The sequence below is a fragment of the Panthera onca genome, chromosome E2 (genome assembly GCF_046562875.1).
Source record: "Panthera onca isolate mPanOnc1 chromosome E2, mPanOnc1 haplotype 2, whole genome shotgun sequence".
In the NCBI taxonomy this organism is placed as follows: Eukaryota; Metazoa; Chordata; class Mammalia; order Carnivora; family Felidae; genus Panthera; species Panthera onca.
The window spans coordinates 18,414,545-18,436,257 of NC_138353.1; the positions used below are offsets into that span (position 1 = coordinate 18,414,545).

The 21,713-nt window shown below is 45.6% G+C and overlaps 1 protein-coding gene across 3 annotated transcripts; it reads left to right on the forward strand.

The window, feature by feature from the left end:
* The first annotated feature begins 423 nt into the window (after nt 1–423).
* On the forward strand, nt 424–21,194 carry ZNF792 (zinc finger protein 792). 3 transcript variants are annotated; one of them, XR_013552552.2, is made up of 5 exons: nt 424–810; nt 3,729–3,855; nt 4,319–4,441; nt 5,324–8,088; nt 20,220–21,194. XR_013552552.2 is itself a non-coding variant. In XM_060652051.3 (4 exons), exons 1-4 carry the CDS (start codon nt 775–777, stop codon nt 6,943–6,945), a joined length of 1,908 nt encoding a protein of 635 aa, XP_060508034.2. In that variant the 5' UTR covers nt 424–774; the 3' UTR covers nt 6,946–9,794. The 3 variants fall into 3 exon arrangements, 2 of the variants coding, with proteins under 2 accessions (XP_060508034.2, XP_060508035.2); XM_060652051.3 differs by lacking the exon at nt 20,220–21,194 and having other exon boundaries at nt 5,324–9,794; XM_060652052.3 differs by lacking the exon at nt 20,220–21,194 and having other exon boundaries at nt 3,771–3,855; nt 5,324–9,794.
* Nucleotides 21,195–21,713: the final 519 nt, after the last annotated feature.

Consider the following 21,713-nt stretch of genomic DNA (forward strand, 5'->3'; position numbering starts at 1 on the left):
GCCCCAGCACTGCCTCCTCGCACCGCCCCCAGCACCGCCCCGGATCCGCCTCCTCGCACAGCCCCCAGCACCGCCCCAGATCCGCCTCCTCGCACCGCCCCGGATCCGCCTCCTCGCACAGCCCCCAGCACCACCCCAGCTCCACCTCCTCGCACCGCCCCCAGCACCGCCCCAGATCCGCCTCCTCGCACCGCCCCAGATCCGCCTCCTCGCTGAGCCCTCCAGCACCGCCCCAGATCCACCTCCTCGCACCGCCCCCAGTACCGCCCCAGCTCTGCCTCCTCGCACCGCCCCCAACACCGCCCCAGCTCCGCCCCTTCGCACCGCCCCAGCTCCACCTCCTCGCACCGCCCCCAGTACCGCCCCGGGGCCGCCCCCTCGCTCAGCCCTCCGGCGGGGCCGAGCGTGGGCGGGACGAGAAACGCAGGTCCTTGGAGGCTGAACCAGGAGTCCGCGCCTGGCGCCGGGCCAATGACAGCCCTTGAGCTCGGCGCCGCTTCGGGCCGGAACTTCCTGCGTTCCAGGCCAGCCAGTCCTAGCCCGGGCCGGGTGTGCGCGCCGGCGTCACTCGCGGCTTTTCCGGAGCCGGGGGCCGGGACCCTGCTCCGTGCCGCGCCCCAGAGACGCGGGTCCGCCCGGTCCGGCTGTGCCCCGCGTCCCGCGCGCCTGCACTAGCCGGGAGCCCGAGGGCCCGCCGCACCTGGGGCCCGGCGAGGGAGGGGGGCACTGGGGGCCCACTCGTCTCTGGCGGCTGCTCTGCGAGACCGGGTCCCGATGGCGGCGGCTGCGGCGCTCAGGGACCCGGCGCAGGTGAGTGCCCAGGTGTATGCCGCCCTACGTTCGCGTGCCCCGCACCTGGACCGCGGAGGTGGGCCTTGTCTGTCTTCTGTCGTCTCCCACCTCTCCGGGTTTTGAGTCTGGGAGCGCTGGAGGGGAGCCACGCCCGGTCCGGGGTGCTGAAGCCAGGCCGGCGATTATACAGAGCGCTTCCCATTTACGAAATCTTAGGACGCGAGGAAGGGTTTTCTAGGCACGGGAATCGGCGTGCACAAATGCCTGGAGGTGAGATTGACCTGAGTGTTCTGAGAGCAGTTGGGAGACAGTGAGCCCCGGAATGGCGGGCTGAGGAGCTTGATCTCTATTCTGACTGTGTTGGGAGCCATAGATGGGTTAGAGTAAAAGAGGAAACACCTGACTCGGGTCTTGACAGGCTCCCTGTGGATGCAGAGTGGAAAATTGACTTGGGGTAAGGGTGGAGGCAGGAAGACCAAGGAGTCCGCTATTGCAGTAGTTCGGATGAGTAGTGCAGGTGGCTGGAGGTAGAAATGATTGGGTTCTAGATCCGCCTTTTAAGTCAGGCTGACCAGATTTTCTGATGTGGAAGGTGAGAAGGAAAAGGGGTGGTTTTTGGCTTCAGCAGCTGGAAGGATGGATTGCCATCAACGGAGATGGGGAGGTTGGGTGTAGAAAGAATATTCAATATAAAAGTAGAAGTGAGGCTTTGGCCCTTTTGAGCTCTGATGTTCTAGAGACGCCTGAATGGAGTTGAGTGGGCAGGTAGACACCAATTTTGGTGTTTTGGTGAGGTATAGTTAAGGTTATGAGAGACCGAATACACAAGAGGACAAAGGCTAGACCATACATAAAAATAGAATTCTGACCCACAACCTGCAGGGACCTGCCCAGGAAACCAACCTCTTTATCTACAATAAACAACCCAGGAAGCAGCCTGCTTAAATTAGAGTTCAGGAAGCCAGATTGCTATCTCTAGTGACAATCCAGGAACAATAGCTTCTGTAACAACTGCCCCCAAATGACCAGGGCTTGATTAATAACTGACAGCTTCTGTAATTTTTGTCCCCGCTTCCACCTTGGGACCAAGGAGAGAAAGCCAAGTATGCACCCTTAACCCATCACATAGGACGCCCCATTTCTAGTTAGCCTGCCTACCGCTTCCCCGTGCCCACAGCCCCCAGTCAGGGCACATCTGAAGCCTTCCCGTTTCCTCTATAAAGCTTTCCCACGCCTCTGCCTGCCTTCGAGGTGGCCAAACATAAGTGATGGTAGCTTGCTATAGCAAGCTCAGTATAAATACCTTTGCTTTTCTTAGTTGGTTGCTCTTTGTTTATTTCCACAGTTAAAATATCTAAAATGTGGCATCTGGTATGTGGACGAGGGTGTGGCTGTGTGTCCAGTTCAGGAGGGTGAACTTTCAGGTCATGGTGGCAGTGACACTAGAGGGAAAGGGGAAGGTGGGGCCTGAGAACTGAGAACAGGGGACTATGATTGGCTTGTTTGGCATTATAAAGACAGACATGGGGGCACCTGGGTGGCTCAGTCAGTTGAGCATCCAACTTCAGCTCAGGTCATGATCTTGTGATTCGTGAGTTCAAGCCCCACAGGGGTTCGCTTCTGTCAGCCTGTCGGCACAAAGCCTGCTTGGGATCCTCTGTCCCCCTCTCTCTGCCCCTCCCCCACTTGCGCTCTCCCCAAAATAAATATTTTTTTAAAAAGACAAACGTGAAGAGTAGCGCTCGTGGTGGTGGTGGGGACAGCTGGTGGGCTGTGTAAGGAGGGAGGAGTCTGGCAGGTGGTGTAGATATGGGTGGGATGGGGAGGCTCAGTAGTAATGGAGCTATTGTTACACTGAGCCCTGGGCTGTGCTTATTCACCCCTTTGCGTTCCCAGCAGGCCTTTGTAGTGACCCTTGATGGGGCCTCGAGGTTTTCAGTTGGGCTGGGGAATTAGCTCAGGGGCAAATGGGGTCAGCTGGGAGAGCCACTAGACCCTGAGTGGGTGAGAACCAGAGTCACAGAGTGTGACTGATGAAGGGACAGGATGTGCCACACCGAAGTGGAGGAGGCCCAAGGGTATCTGATGTCTGTGTGGTTCTGCATGGCTTCGATTGAAGCCAGAAAAGGGCCGGGCGGGGAGACCTTCAAATCAATGGTCTGTGTTGCCCTTGGCAGTGGGAGCCACCCAAGGGTCTGGGTTGTTATTTGCTAAGAATTTCTGGATGCCATGTGCAGAGTGACATGTGAGGGTCCTTGGAGGTGGCTACGATGTGGGCTTGGATGGGGGAGGGTACAGTGACAATGGGGATACAAGGTGCAGTCCAGGACGTGTTATGTGTATAGGAGTGTGAGGGGCACCTGGGTGGCTCAAACGTCTGACTTCGGCTCAGGTCATGATCTCACAGTTTGTGGGTTCGAGCCCCACGTCGGGCTCTGTGCTGACAGCTCAGAGCCTGGAGCCTGCTTTGGATTCTGGATTCTGTGTCTCCCTCTCTCTCTGCCCCTTCCCCGCTCACACCGTCTCTCTCTCTCTCTCTCAAAAATAAATGGACATTAAAAAAAAATTAAAAAAATTAAAAAAAGGAGTGAGTGTGAGCCGTCGGCCCCAGGGGCCTGGTACTGGGGATTAAGGGAGAAGACTGAGTCCATGTTTGTATGTGCAAAGCCTGAAGTTGGTGGCATGGGAGGGGGCCCACAGAAGAGGGTGGGGCCCTGCACTTCAGGCCCAGAGCTTAGCTGGTGTCTCGCTGCTCACCCGCCTGTGGGGGGACTGACACGGGTCAGGTGAGGCATGAGAAAAGAGCTGACATCCGTGGAACCAGGGCCTGGGATCTCCTCTGAGTTGGGAAGCTGGGGAGGTGGGGGAGCAGGGGACAGACAGGGAGTCCTGAGGAGAGAAGCTGATCATGGAATGGACTGTCCCCATCATGGCAGGGCTGTGTGACCTTTGAGGACGTGACCATTTACTTCTCCCAGGAGGAGTGGGGGCTCCTTGATGAGGCTCAGAGACTCCTGTACTGCGACGTGATGCTGGAGAACTTTGCACTTATAGCCTCGTTGGGTAAGGCCTTCGCACCCACCCGGTGTCCCGGGCTCATTTCCGCCTGTCCCCTTTTCCTTCCCGTGGCCAAACCATGGGCAATGCTTCCTTCCCCACTCTCCCGGCATACGTGCTGCAATTTTCAGGGCTAAGCTGTGTGCAGTGTCCCCCCACCCCCCACTCCCTGAGCAGCCCCAATACCTGCTGCCCCAAAACCTTGTGGGGAAGGGGCTGGAATGAGGAATCTTGTAGGCAGCCCAGTGGATCCCGTCCGTGTCCACCTGGGTGACCATTTCCTTCGGCTGACGTTTCCTAGGGCCCGACTGCTAGGAATTCGAGGCCCTGCTGTGACCACTGGGATTTTCCGGCCATACCTCCCCAGTGTGTTCTTTTTTGTAATATTTCACTTTCTTTCCTGTGGTCCGTCAGCAGGTAGTTCACCTGGCCAAGTGCTAGCCACTCACCTGCCCCGTCTTTCCCGTAGGACTTACGTCTTTCAGGTCTCACATAGTTGCCCGGCTGGAGATGGGAGCAGAGCCGTGGGTGCCTGACAGAGTGGACATGACTTCCGCCATGGCAAGAGGGGCATACAGTGGGCCCGGCTCTGGTGAGTCGGGGATGGGAGAGCGTGTGACGACGTCAGTGCTGTCTGCAAATCATAACTGCAGTCTTTCTCGCGTTCGTCATTGTTTGGGTGCCAAAGCCAACGGGCACATCTCTCTTCGACCTTTCGTTTCCCATTCTTGACGCATCGCCCCCCTGTCATTTCTGCTGACTTGGGGCCCCTGGCTGGGCCCCACCTGTCCGGCCTTCCCATCTCACTCTTGCCACAGCTCCCTCTGTGACAGTCTCCCGCATGGACCTACACTCCTTATGTCATGATATGTGTATATTCCCTTCAGTAGTCCTTAAACACCAGCTACTTACTTGCAGTCAGATTTTCCTGGGCCTGGACACACCTTCTGCACAGGGCTCGTGTGTTACCAACAGCCAAGGCCCTGCCGAAAAGCCTTTATGGAGGAGTTGGAGGGGCGCCTGGGTGACTCAGTCGGTTGAGCATCCGACTTTGGCTCAGGCCACGATCTCCCAGTTTGTGAGTTCGAGCTCCACGTTGGGCTCCGTGCTGACAGCTCAGAGCCTGGAGCCTGCTTCGGAATCTGTGTCTCCCTCTCTCTCTGCCCCTCCCCTGCTTGCACTCTCTCAAAAATAAATAAACATTAAAAAAAAATTTTAGAGGAGTTGGAGACCCCACCTTTAGGCTCAATACGTGTGCCCCATCATTGTGTCTTTCGTCCTGGTAAGACCCCCCTGTTTTGTGACCTTGCCAGACACAGTACTGCCGAACAGAACCTTCCTCACCCTGACCTCGGGTTTCTTATCTTGCCAGCAATCCTGTGGACTCATTCCTGGGTCAGGCATGCGTTTGTCACGGGGCCGTTTCCTTCCAGCAGAGTTCTTGTTAACTTCACCAGCATTTCTCTGCTTTCAGATTTTTGCTCTGGAACAGAGGGTGAGCATAGTGCGTCTGTGGAAGGAGTGCCACGTGACCGGAATCTCAAGGCAGCTCCGCCTGGCCGGAAGGACTACTCCTGCGACATGTGTGGCCTACACTTGAAAGACATTTTGGCCCTGGCTGAACACCGGGCAGCACATCCCAGGCAGAAGCCCTACGTGTGCCAGGCATATGGGAGAGAGTTCAAGTCCAGTGCGTACCATAACCAGCATCAGATGCAGCAGGGTGTAGACAAGCCTATCGGAAGGGATGAGGACAGGGCCTCCTCCCTCATGAAGAGCTGCAGAGATGATGCATCAAAGAAACCTCTCACAGTCAGGGAGGGTGGGAAGGACTTTGCGGATGGGAAGGCCGGATCCGGCTTTCTGCCGCATCAGGTCCCTCACAGAGTGGAGGAGCCACCCCGGGACACTGGTGTCGGGGATCGTCACACCGTCCAAAGCCATAACAAGTGCAGCGAGTCTGGGAACACTTTCAGTGACAAACGCGCACTCGTTCAGCACCAGAGAACCCACGCTGGAGAAAGGCCTTATGAGTGCAACAAATGTGGGATATTCTTTAGCCATGCCTCCGGCCTCCTTCAACACCAGAGAGACCACAACAGAGGAAAGCCTTATGAGTGCCGGGAATGTGGGAAGTTCTTCAGCCAGCACTCCAGTCTCGTTAAACATCAGAGAGTTCACACCGGGGAAAGCCCCCACGTGTGCAGCGAATGTGGGAAGTTCTTCAGCCGGAACTCCAACCTCACTCAACATAAGAGAGTTCACACTGGAGAGAAGCCTTATGAGTGCAGCGAATGCGGGAAATTCTTCAGCCAGCGCTCCAACCTCATTCATCATAAGAGGGTTCATACCGGCAGAAGCGCTCACGAGTGCAGCGAGTGTGGGAAATCTTTCAACTGCAACTCCAGTCTCATCAAACATTGGAGGGTTCACACTGGAGAAAGACCTTACAAGTGCAACGAGTGCGGGAAATTCTTCAGCCACATCGCCAGTCTTATCCAACATCAGATAGTCCACACTGGCGAACGGCCTTACGGGTGCAGCGAATGTGGGAAAGCCTTCAGCCGGAGCTCTGACCTCATGAAGCATCAGAGAGTCCACACTGGGGAACGGCCTTATGAGTGCATCGAATGTGGGAAATTGTTTAGCCAGAGCTCCAGCCTCAATAGCCATCGGAGACTTCACACTGGCGAACGGCCTTATCAGTGCCCCGAATGTGGGAAATTCTTTAACCAGAGCTCCAGCCTCAATAACCATCGGAGGCTTCACACCGGGGAGCGGCCTTATGAGTGCCTCGAATGTGGGAAAACCTTCAGGCAAAGGTCTAATCTGAGGCAGCACCAGAAGGTTCACAAACCAGACAGGCCGTATAAGTGCAGTGAATGTGGAAAAGCCTTCAGCCAGAGGCCTACCCTTGTCCGGCATCAGAAAATTCACATCAGAGAAAGGAGTGCAGAGAATGTGCTTCCTCCTCCAGCACAACCGTGTGCAGTGGAGATAAGCTCTGAGGGCAGACTTTATGAGGGGGCCATCAGCCAGAGGTTGAACCTTGTTCATCCCAATGTCCACACTGGGAAGATTCCCTATGAATGCTAGTTATGTTGAAAGCTGTCTGGAACAAAGTTGCATTTTTCTCACCACGGACTTTACCAGACCTTTGTCACTGCGAGTGTTTGTGGTAGGAGCCCTTTCAGCGTTCCCAAGGACAGCGGGTCTCCAAGAGTGTGTCTCAGCCAGTCCCTGTGTTCAGACCTCTTCTTGTTTCAAGAGGGAATCCTGTGGAGCCTGAGGCCAAAGGAAGATGTCATTCCCTCCCTCTGTGACCAGTGTAGCTGTGGACATGACCCATCTTTGACCATGAAGACCTGAGCTGGATTCTGCTGGCAGCCTGCAGAAAAGGTTTCCCTTTTGTCAGGGATGGTGGATCTCCTGTGATGCTCGTGATGGATTTATCCAGACTCCACATTACCTATCCCAGCAACTACCTAGTTCACATTGCCTTATTGTAAAGCCACCTTTAGTATGTTTTGATCATTGTGAAGTGGGTTGAGGACACGGTTAAGGTCTACCAAACTAAAAGGGTCTCCAAACATTGCCTCAGAGGGGACGTTGCCACAGGATGGTGGAGAACCCCTCTCGGTCCAGATTTGGCCTCCTTTGTAAGTTGCTATACAAGGCCTCCTGGGGAAGATTGTAGGACTCTGTGGGACTAATGTGATCCGAACGGCACGAATTTTTGTGACCCAGAGATTACCCTGAGGACGGGGCAGTTGTGACAACCTCCACTGCATCTGGGAGCTGCATGAATAGGGCCCCATGTTTCCAGGGGATGCCTCACTTTCCCTAGCACTGTTAAGCAGGCACCATTTACCTGGCACCTGTCAAGGAGCCATACGCCTTGAAGTCTAGCATCTGGTATACTGGTGTCCTAACTAAGCCTTACTGGGCCCAGTTGAGAGCATAATTTGTATGGAAGCACTTGGGGTGACGACGGAGTAGGTGAGGCTGCAGCAAACTAGAGGGAATGTACCTATTCTAAAAGTGCATCCACAGTTGTCTCCTTGAATGTGACTGCAGGATTCAGGCTTTGCAGAAATTCTCAGGACCTCCAGACCTCTGTCCTATGACTTAGGCCACTGGCAGAGCAAAACGCTAAAGGTTTTGTGGCCACTAAGGCTCTCTGCACCATTCATGCCACAGCCATTGCTGCCTTGGCAGGAAAATGGGGGCTGAGCGAAGGTAGGTCTTGTATTCCAGGGATGTAGCATTTGTGACATAGCCAGCCATTTTTGCTGCCAAGGCATGAGAGAGCGCGAATAGAGTCAACATAGGGTTACCAAATCTAATTTTCTAAAATGAATGTGCAACAATTTCTTTAAATGCTCTAATGAGATAGGATTGTCATGCAACAGTTGTACATATTTGATGTGCACAATTTCATAAGTTTTTCAGTACGTGTACACTCAGGGAACCAACACCATCATGATAACGAACGTACCCGTCACCCGCAAAGCTACCTCGTGCCTTTTACCGGCCCTCCTTGCCTTCCCAGAAAACCATAAATTTACCTTTTCTTTTTTCACCATAGATTTGTTGGCCTTCTTAGAATTTTGTACAACTGGAGTTATTAAGTACTTATACCCTATATTTGGTCTGTTTTCCTTCACAGCGTAATTTTCTTGAGAATTATCCATGCTGTGTGTAGGAATAGTTCATTCCTTTTGCCACCGAGTAGTGTTCTATTGAGTGAATCCATCATAATTTTTCATGCTTTATTTTTTTAATCAAAAAATATCTGGTAAAATACACTTAACAGAACTTGCCATGGTAACTATCTCTAAGTGCACAGTTCAAGGGTATTAAGAACATTCATATTGTGCAGCCATCACCACCATTCACATCCCGAGCCCTTTTCGTCTTGTAAAACAAAGTCTGTACCCATTAAACAATAACTCCAATGTCCCCCCTCTGCTGAGCCCCTGGAAACTTCCATTCTACTTTCTGTCTCTGTGAATTTGACTACTCCAGATACCTCATATGAGTGAAGTCGTACAGTATTTGTCTATTTGTGACTGGTTTATTTCACTTAGCATAATGTCCTCAAGGTTCATCCATGTTTTATAGCATGTGTCAGAATTTCCTTTTTTTTTTTTTTTAAGGCTGAATAATATGCCGTTGAATTTCTATGTCATATTTTGCTTATTCATTAATCTTTCGATGGATATTTGGTTTACTTCCACCTTTTGGCTATTGTGAATCATGCAGCTATGAATAGGTGTACAAATATCTCTTTGAGACCTTTCTTTCTGTTCTTTTGGATATATACCTGTTAGTGGAATTACTGGATCATATGGTAATTATATGTTTAATTTTTTGAAGAGCCTGCATACTGTTTTTCACAGTTGCTCTATCATTTTACATTCCTACCAACCGTATACATGGGTTCTAATTTTTCTACATCCTCACCAACACCTGTTTTTTCTGAAAAAAACATTTTTAAATTTTTGAGTAGCATCTATCTTGATAGATATGAAGTGGTTTCGTGTTTTTATCATGAAAGGGTGTTGGATTTTGTCAAATTCTTTTTTGTATCAATTGAGAGGGTCATATGTTCTTTGTTCCGTTAATGTGGTGCATTACACTGATTGATTTTCATATGTCAAACTATCCTTGCATTCCAGGAATAAACCCCACTCCCACATGGTGTATAATCCTTTCAGTATGCTGCTAAACTCTGTTTGCTAGTATTTTGTTAAAGATATTTACATCAGTGTTCATAAGGGATACTGGTCTGTACATTTCTTATAGTATCATTTTCTGGCTTTGGCATCAGGACAACAACTAAGTTAGGAATTGTTCTCTCCAAGTTTTTGAAATTTTCTTAACAAAGATCACTGCTGCTTCTTTAATGTGCAAAATTCACCAATAAAGTCATTGGGTCCAGAGGTTGGTTTGTTGTGGGGAGGTTTTAGTTGTGTATACATTATACTCACTACTTACACGTTTATTGAGATATTCTCTTCATGATTCAGTCTCAATAGGTTTTGTGTTTTTAGGGAGTAGTCTATTTCATCTCAGTTCCATTTTTGTGTGTGTGCACGCTTGTTCTTGGTACTCTTGTAATCCTTTTTATTTCTGTAGAATTGGTAGTAATGTCTCCGCTTTTATTTCTGATTTTAGTAATTTGAGTCATCTCTCTTTTTTAGTCACTCTAACTAAAGGTTTGTCAATTTTGTTAATCTTTTTAAAGAACCTTCTTCTGGTTTTGTTGAATTTTCCCTATTGTATTTCTATTCTCTTTAATCTCTAACCCTTATTTCTTTCTTTTGTCTAGCTCTTGGTTTAGTTTGTTCTTTTTCAAGTTCTTTAAATTGTAAAGTTGTTGATTTGAGATCTTTCTTTTTTAATGTAAGCTTCCTCCTTCATACTGCTTTTGCTGCCTTTCATGAATTTTGGTATGTTGTGTTTTTGTTTTCTTTCATCTCCAAGTATTTTCTAATATTCCTTGTGATTTCTCCTTTGTTCCATTGATTAAATATGGGTTAATTTCCACAAATTTGTGAATTGTCTAGTTTGCCTTTTATCAATTTCTAACTTCGTCCTATTGAGTTTGGACAAAATACTTTGCATAGTATCTACCTTTTAAAATCTATTAAGCCTTAATTTGTGGCCTAACATGGTCTATCATAGAAATATCCCATGTGCACTTGAGAACAGTGTGTTCTCTATTGTTGTTGGTTAGAATATTATGTACATTTCCATTAGTCTGATTGGCTTATGTGTTGTTCAAGACCTTGATTTCCTTATTGACTTTTTGCTTATTATTGAGAGTGGTCTCCAACTATTGTAAAACTGTCCATTTCTTCCTATCAATTTTTGCTTTTTATGTTTTCTTGGTCTGTTACTAGTTTCATAAATGTCTATAATTGTATATGCCTTCTTACTGGACATTTTATTACAATATACAAATGTCCAAATTTGTCTCGTAACTTTTTAAAATTTAGTCTATTTTGTCTGATATTAATATAGCCACCCTTACTGTAATTGCTTATTATTTATATGGAATATGTTTTTCCATCCTTTCACTTTCAACCTACTTTTGTCTTTGGCTATAAAGTTAGTCTCTGTGTGGGGCGCCTGGGTGGGTGGCTCAGTCGGTTGAGCGTCCGACTTCGGCTCAGGTCATGATCTCACAGCTCGTGAGTTCGAGCCCCGCGTCAGGCTCTGTGCTGACAGCTCGGAGCCTGGAGCCTGCTTCCAATTCTGTGTCTCCCCCTCCCTCTGCCCCTAACCCACTCACTTTCTGTCTCTGTCTCTCTGAAAAGTAAATAAACATTAAAAATTAAAAAAAAAAAAAAAGTCTCTGTGGACAACATATGGTTGGATCTTTTTTTTTTATTATTATTTTTTAATGTTTACTTTTGAGAGAGAGACAGAGAGTGGGGAGGGGCAGAGAGAGAGGGGGACAGAGGATCTGAAGTGGGCTCTGTACTGACAGCAGAGGGCCTGGTGTGGGGCTTGAACTCACAAACTGTGAGATCACGACCTGAGCTGAAGCCTGACGCTTAACTGACTGCCTGAGTCACCCGGGTACCCCTAGTTGGGTCATTTTTAAACATCCATTCTGTCAGTTTCTGTATTTTGATTGGAGAGTTTAATCCACTTACATTTAAAGTAATTACTGATAAGGAAGGACTTCTGTCATTTTGCTATTTGTTTTCTATATGGCTTTTGGGTCCCCATTTCCTATAGTACTGTCTTCTTTTGTTTTTGATTGTTTTAATGTAAAATGTTTTAACGCCCTTCTCATTTCCTTTTGTGTGTATTCTATAGCTATTTTCTTTGTGGGTACCGTGGAGATTATGTTGAACATCCTCAAACTATAACACTCTAGTTTGAATTTATATCAGCCTAATTTCCATACCGTACAAAAACTCTGCTCCTATGCAGTTCCACCTCCAACCCTTTCAGTTATTGATGTCACAGAATTACATCTTTATCCATTTTAGGTCCAAAATATATGCTAATAATTGTTTTTTAAAAATGCATTATCTTTTTAAATCATGTGGAAATTAACGAAGTTATAGACCAAAGTTACAATAATAGTGGTTTTAAAAATTGCACTTGTATTTACCTTTACAGGTGATCTGTATTCCTTCACACGGCTTAGAGTTAGTCTAATGTCCTTTGACTTCGAATGGAAGGACTCCCTTTAGCACTTCTTGCTAGGCAGGTCTAGTGATTGTAAACTTCCTCGGATTTCGTTTATCTGAGAATTAATTTCCCCCTTACTTTTGAAAGACAATTTTGTCAGATACATGATTCTCTGTTACCATTTTTCTTTGCTTTCAGCACTTTGAACATACCAGCCCACTGTTTTCTGGCTTCTAAGGAATTTTTTTTTTAAGTTTGTATTTATTGTGTGAGAGAGAGAGAGCTAGTGGGGGAGGGGCAGAGAGAGAGGGAGAGAGAGAGTCCCAAGCAGGCTCTGCATGGACAATGCAAGCCCGATTGATGCAGGCTTGAACTCACGACCCTGGGATCATGACCGGAGTCAAAACCAAGGGTCAGACACTTAACCAACTGAGCCATCCAGGCGACCCTCTGGCTTCTAAAGGATCTGATGAAGAATCTGTGGACAATCTTACTGAGGATCCCTTGTGTTGACAGGTCACCTCCCTTGTTCCTGTCAAATTTCTCGGTCTTTTGACAGATTGTAGTTTGTCTTGATTTGGGTCTCTTTGAATTCATCCTTTTTGGAGTTCATTGAGCTTCTTGGGTGCTTATATTTATGTATTTCATCAATCCGGGGGAGTTTTCAGCCATTAAATCTTCAAGTTATCTCTCCTTTGTCTCATGTCCTGAGACTCCGACAAAGTGTGTGTTGTTCCTCTTGAAGGTGTTCCCGAGGTGCCTTATATTCTGTTTACTTTCCTTCACTCCTTTCTCTTTTGATTTTCCTGTTTTGAAGTTCACTGATTCTTCCATGTTCTCAAATCTGCTTTTGAATCCCTCTAGCGAATTTTTCATTTCAGTTGTGGTAATTTTAGCACTAGAATCTCGTTTTGATTCCTTTTTATGTTTTCTATGTCTTGTGTGATAGTTCCATTTTTGTTCATACAGCATTTCCTTGCCTTTCTCCATGTCTTCCTTTAGTTATCTGATCATCTATAAGATAGGGTTTTTTTCTTTTTTTTTTTCAATATATGAAATTTATTGTCAAATTGGTTTCCATACAACACCCAATGCTCATCCCAAAAGATGCCCTCTTCAATGCCCATCACCCATCCCCCCCTCCCTTCCACCCCCCATCAACCCTCAGTTTATTCTCAGTTTTTAAGAGTCTCTTGTGCTTTGGCTCTCTCCCACTCTACCCTCTTTTTTTTTTTTTTCCTTCCCCTCCCCCATGGGTTTCTGTTAAGTTTCTCAGGATCCACATAAGAGTGAAACCATATGGTGTCTGTCTTTCTCTGTATGGCTTATTTCACTTACCATCACACTCTCCAGTTCCATCCACGTTGCTACAAAGGGCCATATTTCATTCTTTGTCATTGCCACATAGTACTCCATTGTGTATATAAACCACGATTTCTTTACCCATTCATCAGTTGATGGACATTTAGGGTCTTTCCATAATTTGGCTATTGTTGAGAGTGCTGCTATAAACATTGGGGTACATGTGCCCCTATGCACTCCTGTATCCCTTGGGTAAATTCCTAGCAGTGCTACTGCTGGGTCATAGGGTAGGTCTATTTTTAATTTTTTGAGGAACCTCCACACTGTTTTCCAGAGTGGCTGCACCAGTTTGCATTCCCACCAACAGTGCAAGAGGGTTCCCGTTTCTCCACATCCTCTCCAGCATCTATAGTCTCCTGATTTGTTCATTTTGGCCACTCTGACTGGCGTGAGGTGATATCTGAGTGTGGTTTTGATTTGTATTTCCCTGATGAGCAACATTGAGCATCTTTTCATGTGCCTGTTGACCATCTGGATGTCTTCTTTAGAGAAGTGTCTATTTATGTTTTCTGTCCATTTCTTCACTGGATTATTTGTTTTTCGGGTGTGGAGTTTGGTGAGCTCTTTATAGATTTTGGATACTAGCCCTTTTTCCGACATGTCATTTGCAAATATCTTTTCCTATTCCATGGGTTGCCTTTTAGTTTTGTTGATTGTTTCCTTTGCTGTGCAGAAGCTTTTTGTCTTCATGAGGTCCCAATAGTTCATTTTTGCTTTTAATTCCCTTGCCTTTGGGGATGTGTCAAGTAAGAAATTGCTGCAGCTGAGGTCAGAGAGGTCTTTTCCTGCTCTCCCCTCTAGGGTTTTGATGGTTTCCTGTCTCACATTCAGGTCCTTTATCCATTTTGAGTTTATTTTTGTGAATGGTGTGAGAAAGTGGTCTAGTTTCAACCTTCTGCATGTTGCTGTCCAGTTCTCCCAGTACCATTTGTTAAAGAGACTGTCTTTTTTCCATTGGATATTCTTTCCTGCTTTGTCAAAGATGAGTTGGCCATACTTTTGTGGGTCTAGTCCTGGGGTTTCTATTCTATTCCATTGGTCTATGTGTCTGTTTTTGTGCCAATACCATGCTGTCTTGATGATTACAGCTTTGTAGTAGAGGCTAAAGTCTGGGATTGTGATGCCTCCTGCTTTGGTCTTCTTCTTCAAAATTACTTTGGCTATTCAGGGCCTTTTGTGGTTCCATATGAATTTTGGGATTGCTTGTTCTAGCTTCGAGAAGAATGCTGGTGCAATTTTGATTGGGATTGCATTGAATGTGTAGATAGCTTTGGGTAGTATTGACATTTTGACAATATTTATTCTTCCAATCCATGAGCAGGGAGTGTCTTTCCATTTCTTTATATCTTCTTCAATTACCTTCATAAGCTTTCTATAGTTTTCAGCATACAGATCTTTTACATCTTTGGTTAGATTTATCCCTAGGTATTTTATGCTTCTTGGTGCAATTGTGAATGGGATCAGTTTCTTTATTTGTCTTTCTGTTGCTTCATTATTAGTGTATAAGAATGCAACTGATTTCTGTACATTGATTTTGTATCCTGCAACTTTGCTGAATTCATATATCAGTTCTAGCAGACTTTTGGTGGAGTCTATCGGATTTTCCATGTATAATATCATGTCATCTGCAAAAAGTGAAAGCTTAACTTCATCTTTGCCAATTTTGATGCGTTTGATTTCTTTTTGTTGTCTGATTGATGATGCTAGAACTTCTAACACTATGTTAAACAACAGTGGTGAGAGTGGACATCCCTGTCGTGTTCCTGATCTCAGGGAAAAAGCTCTCAGTTTTTCCCCATCGAGGATGATGTTAGCTGTGGGCTTTTCATAAATGGCTTTTATGATGTTTAAGTATGTTCCTTCTATCCCGACTTTCTTGAGGGTTTTTATTAAGAAAGGTTGCTGAATTTTGTCAAATGCTTTTTCTGCATCGATTGACGGGATCATATGGTTCTTTTCTTTTATTAATGTGATGTATCACATTGATTGATTTGCGAATGTTGAACCAGACCTGCATCCCAGGAATGAATCCCACTTGATCATGATCATGGTGAATAATTCTTTTCATATGCTGTTGAATTTGATTTGCTAGTATCTTATTGAGAATTTTTGCATCCATATTCATCAGGGATATTGGCCTGTAGTTCTCTCTCTCTCTCTCTCTCTCTTTTTTTTTTTTTTTTTACTGAGTCTCTGGTTTAGGAATCAAAGTAATACTGGCTTCATAGAATGAGTCTGGAAGTTTTCCTTCCCTTTCTATTTTTTGAAATAGCTTGAGAAGGATAGGTATTATCTCTGCTTTAAATGTCTGATAGAACTCACCTGGGAAGCCATCTGGTCCTGGACTCTTATTTGTTGGGAGATTTTTGATAACTGAGTCAATTTCTTCGCTGGTTATGGGTCTGTTCAAGCTTTCTATTTCCTCCTGATTGAGTATTGGAAGTGTGGGGGTGCTTAGAAATTTGTCCATTTCTTCCAGGTTGTCCAGTTTGTTGGCATATAATTTTTCATAGTGTTCCCTGATATTGCTTGTATTTCTGAGGGATTGGTTGTAATAATTCCATTTTCATTCATGATTTTATCTATTTGGATCATCTCCCTTTTCTTTTTGAGAAGCCTGGCTAGAGGTTTATCAATTTTGTTTATTTTTTCAAAAAACCAACTCTTGGTTTCATTGATTTGCTCTACAGTTTTTTTAGATTCTGTGTTGTTTATTTCTCCTCTGATCTTTATTATTTCTCTTCTTCTGCTGGGTTTAGGCTGTCTTTGCGGTTCTGCTTCTATTTCCTTTAGGTGTGCTGTTAGATTTTGTATTTGGGATTTTTCTTGTTTCTTGAAGATAGGCCTGGATTGCAACGTATTTTCCTCTCAGGACTGCCTTCGCTGCATCCCAGAGCGTTTGGATTGTTGTATTTTCATTTTCGTTTGTTTCCACATATTTTTAAATTTCTTCTCTAATTGCCTGGTTGACCCATTCATTCTTTAGTAGGGTGTTCTTTAACCTCCATGATTTTGGAGGTTTTCCAGACTTTTTCCTGTGGTTGATTTCAAGCTTCATAGCATTGTGGTCTGAAAGTATGCATGGTATGATTTCAATTCTTGTATACTTATGAAGGCTGTTTTGTGACCCAGTATGTGATCTGTCTTGGACAATGTTCCATGTGCACTCGAGAAGAAAGTATGTTCTGTTGCTTTGGGATGCCGAGTTCTAAATATATCTGTCAAGTCCATCTGATCCAATGTATCATTCAGGGCTCTTGTTTCTTTATTGACCGTGTGTCTAGATGATCTCTCCATTGTTGTAAGTGGGGTATTAAAGCCCCCTGCAATTACCACATTCTTATCAATAAGGTTGCTTACGTTTGTGAGTAATTGTTTCATATATTTGGGGGTTTCCGTATTCGGTGCATAGACATTTATAATTGTTAGCTCTTCCTGATGGATAGACCCTGTGATTATTACATAATGCTCTTCATCTCTTGTTACAACCTTTAATTTAAAGTCTAGTTTGTCTGATATAAGTATGGCTACTCCAGCTTTCTTTTGACTTCCAAGTATGATAAATAGTTCTCCATCCCCTCACTTTCAATCTGAAGGTGTCCTCAGGTCTAAAATGAGTCTCTTGTAGACAGCAAACAGATGGGTCTTGTTTTTTTATCCATTCTGATACCCTATGTCTTTTGGTTGGCGCATTTAGCCCATTTACGTTCAGTGTTATTATAGAAAGATATGGGTTTAGAGTCATTGTGATGTCTGTAGGTTTCATGCTTGTGCAGAAGGTCGATTCAAGTTATGTGTGAAGGGAGTTCTCTGTGCCTCTTTGATTTCAATGCCTTTTTCCTTCCCCAGATCAGGGAAGTTCTCAGCTATTATTTCTTCAAGTACACCTTCAGCACCTTTCCCTCTCTCTTCCTCCTCTGGGATACCAATTATGCATAGATTAATTCTCTTTAGTGCATTACTTAGTTCTCTAATTTTCCCCTCATACTCCTGGATTTTTTTTAATCTCTCTTTTTCTCAGCTTCCTCTTTTTCCATAATTTTATTTTCTAGTTCACCTATTCTCTCCTCTGCCTCTTCAATCCCAGCCGTGGTTGTTTCCATTTTATTTTGTAGCTCGTTTATAGCATTTTTTTAGCTCCTCCTGACTGTTCCTTAGTCCCTTGATCTCTGTAGCAATAGATTCTCTGCTGTCCTCTATACTGTTTTCAAGCCCAGCGATTAATTTTATGACTATTATTCTAAGTTCACTTTCTGTTATATTATTTAAATCCTTTTTGATCAGTTCATTAGCTGTTGTTATTTCCTGGAGATTCTTCTGAGGGGAATTCTTCCATTTGGTCATTTTGGATAGTCCCTGGAGTGGTGAGGACCTGCAGGGCACTTCCCCTGTGCTGTGGTGTATAACTGGAGTTGGTGGGCGGGGCCGCAGTCCGACCTGATGTCTGCCCCCAGCCCACCGCTGGGGCCACAGTCAGACTGGTGTGTGCCTTCTCTTCCCCTCTCCTAGGGGCGGGATTCCCTGTGGGGTGGCGTGGCCCGTCTGGGCTACTTGCACACTGCCAGGCTTGTGGTGCTGGGGACCATGGTGTATTAGCTGGGGTGGATCGGCAAGGTGCACGGGGGCAGGAGGGGCAGGCTCAGCTCGCTTTTCCTTCAGAGATCTGCTTCGGGAGGGGCCCTGCGGCACCGGGAGGGAGTCAGACCCGCCACTGGAGGGATGGATCCGCAGAAGCACAGCGTTGGGTGTTTTCGCGGTGCAAGCAAGTTCCCTAACAGGAACTGGTTCCCTTTGGGATTTTGGCTGGGGGATGGGCGAGGGAGATGGCGCTGGCAGCGCCTTTGTTCCCCGCCAAGCTGCGCTCTGTCACCTGGAGCTCAACAACTCTCCCTCCCGTTGTCCTCCAGCCCTCCCGCTCTCCGAGCAGAGCTGTTAGCTTATAACCTTCCAGATGTTAAGTCCCTCTTGCTGTCCGAACACACCCTGTCCGGCCCCTCCGCTTTTGCCAGCCAGACCCGGGGGCTCCGCTTGGCCGGCGGGGCCGCCCCTCCGCCCCGGCTCCCTCCCGCCAGTCCGTGTAGTGCGCACCTACTCTCTGCCCTTCCTACCCTCTTCCGTGGGCCTCTCGTCTGCGCTTGGCTCCGGAGACTCCGTTCTGCTAGTCTTCTGGCAGTTTTCTGGGTTATTTAGGCAGGTGTGGGTGGAATCTAAGTAATCAGCAGGACGCGGTGAGCCCAGCGTCCTCCTACGCCGCCATCTCCCTCAGGATCCTAAGATAGTTGTTTTAAAGTCTTTGTCTAATGGGAGCTGACATCAGGGTTTTTTTATGAGACAGTTTCTGGTGATGTTTTCCCCCTTTGAACGGGCCATACTTTCCTGGGTTTTTTTGTTTGCCTTGTGATTTTTGTTGTTGTTGAGCACTGGACACTTACATTTAATTACGTGTTAACTCTGGAAATCAGATTCTTCATCTTTTCCCAGCGTTTGCCATTTTTATTTAGAAATGTTTTTAACCCTCCTAGGCCGTCTCTGCCAGGGATCAGCCTGAAGTGTATCTATCTCCGGTCTCTTCTGAGCCTGTTAACTTGACGTCTAAAATTCTCCTGTGTATGTGATTGCTTTGGAATGTCTTAATCCTAAGTATTTGACTCCCAAAAGGAGAAAAAGAAAAATGAAGGGGAAGAAATGTGCTGGCACCTAAAATCCCCTGGGAGTCACCTCAGCCAGAGGGGTAGTGGCTTGTAACAATTGGACAAGAGTTGCACAAATGGCCGCCCACTTCTGTGTTTTCACCTCTGCGGTCAGATTAGAGCACAGTTCCTCAATATTTGGAGAGTGGGGTCCTACCCAGTCTCCCCAAAACTGCATGCAAGCCGCTCCAGGGACACACAAAGAGCTGCCTGCCACAGGGCAAGGCGATAAGGGATAGGTAGCTGCTACAGTGCTGAGGACATACATTGAGCAAAATTAACTGCAATTTACTGCTTAAGGCTTCCTCTGTAAGTTGTAAGCCTTTGAATAGACCCCAGAGTTCCAAAATAGTTACAATAGACATATTCCACCAATACAACTGTTGTGTAGATAGGGAGATGACTTTCTAGTGCTTCCTATTCTACCATTTTACCAGAAAACTTACTCAAATGCACTATAATTTTTTAAGCTTTTTGTATGTTAAATAACATGAGTTTTTGGCTATTACAAACTAAGGTATGGGCATGAATGTACAGGTATTCACATGGGCCTATGCCTTCATTTCCCTTGTGATAATATCTAGGAGTACAATGTCTTTGTCAAGGGCAGGTGAATGTTAAAAATTTTTGGAAACCGACAAATTGTTTTCTAAAGTACTTATACCATGTTACTTTCCCCCAAAAGTGAATGAGTTCCAGTTCTTCCATATAGTAGCCAAGAATTGATACGATCAGTGTTTCTAATGTTTGCCATTTTAATAGGCCTGTAGTAGTAGAATCTCGCTGTGGTTTTGCCTGGCATTTCTCTAATGACTCATGACCTTGAGCATTTGTAAAATGTTATTTACTACCCAAGTGTCTTTGGTAAAATGCCCATTCGTATCTTTTGCCTATTGTTAAAATGTTGGTTGAAGAATACAATGAAACAGCAAAGAAATTTGTTGGAATTTCAGTCATTTATCAATGATGTTGGTAACTTATTTACGTAATGGGGTAATACATTTTGAATACTGAAAACGTCCTCAAAATTTTGCGCTGTTCCCAGTGGGAAACTATAGACACCATATACTTTTAAGTTGAATTTGAATTAACATAGTGTCTACTTTCTTGCGTCTTCACAGCTAATGAAAAAGTCAAGCATGAGTTCTAGTATTTACTTTGCAGCCATTTTCAAGCTACGTGCGGTCTCTGAATGTGAAGTTGGCAAATATGTGCAGTAGGACAACATTGTATCCTTTGTCCAGCATAGAGACGCAACAGATGTAAGTAACTTTATGCTAAGATTTCTAATTCAAAATTTAATTATAGATATAGGGCTACATAGGTTATCTATTTATCTGTTTTTGTAAACTTTAGTCATTTGTGTCTTTAAAGGAATTTGTTAATTTCATTTAAATTGTTTATTGGTAGAAATAGGTTCATGGTTTTCCCTTTTTCCCCTCTCAGTATTTGTGTAATTGTGGTGATGTCTCCTTTCTCATTCCTGATATTGGTAATTTGTGTGTTTCCTTTCATAACTTGATAAATCTTGCATAGAGGCTTATCTATTTTATTATTATTAAGGCTTTTGGTTTTACTCTTTTATTTTGAGAAAGACAGAGTGAGTGAGTGGGGGAGGGGCAGAGAGCGGGAGACAGGATCCAAAGTGGGCTTTGTGCTGACAGTAGAGAGCCGGATACAGGGCTTGAACTCACAAACCATGAAATCGTGACCTGAGCTGAAGTCAGACACTTAACCGACTGAGCCACCCAGGTGCCCCTTACTGATTTTCTCTATAGTCTGTTTACTTCATTGATTTCCATTTAGATCTTTATTATTCTGGGTTTTTTTTAATTTTTATTTTAAGATTTCAAGTGAACTCTACACCCAACCTGGGGCTCAAACTCATAACCCCGAGATCAAGAGTTGCATGCTTCACCAACTGAGCCAGCCAGCACCCCCCCTTTTTTTTTCCTAGTTTTAAAATGTGGAAACAGATCCTTGATCCTTTTGTTGTTGTTGCTTAATGTTTGTTTATACTTCACATAGCCTTCAGTCCTGACAATTTCCTCTTGTATTTCCTTCTAAATACTTTGGTGGGGCGTTTGTTTGTTTTTTGAGAGAGGGAGGGCACAAGTGAGTGAGGGGCAGAGAGAGAGAAAATCCCAGGAGGGGCGGGGGGGGGGGGTTGGGGGCAGAGGAGCAGGGCTCATCGATGCAGGACTCGTGCTCACCTAATGTGGGACTCGAACTCACCAACCAGGAGATCATGACCTGAGCTGAAGTCTGACACTTAATGACTGAGCCACTCAGCACCCCTAAATATTTTGTACTTTTGCATTTTATTTCAGTCTGTGACCTATTTTAAGTTCATTTTTGTTTGAAGGTAGGAGGCATTTCTTCCTCTTGTGCCTCACATCTGGGCAGACTGATGAGAAAACCCCAGGGGTTCCTTCTTTTGCAAGATTCAAACCCTGCAAGCCCTGCCCAAGCAAGGAAGCTTTACCTCAGCCCCATCTTCAGGTGTTCTGGGTATACTGGTGTGTTTCTATAATAATAATAATAAATGTTCTGTATTTTGGAAATTTGAATAATAAAAAGTTGTAAAATTAATATAATTTTGTCCAGAGACAAAGAAGTGAGCTACACCTCTGGCCAGTTACAAGTTGAGCATTGGGG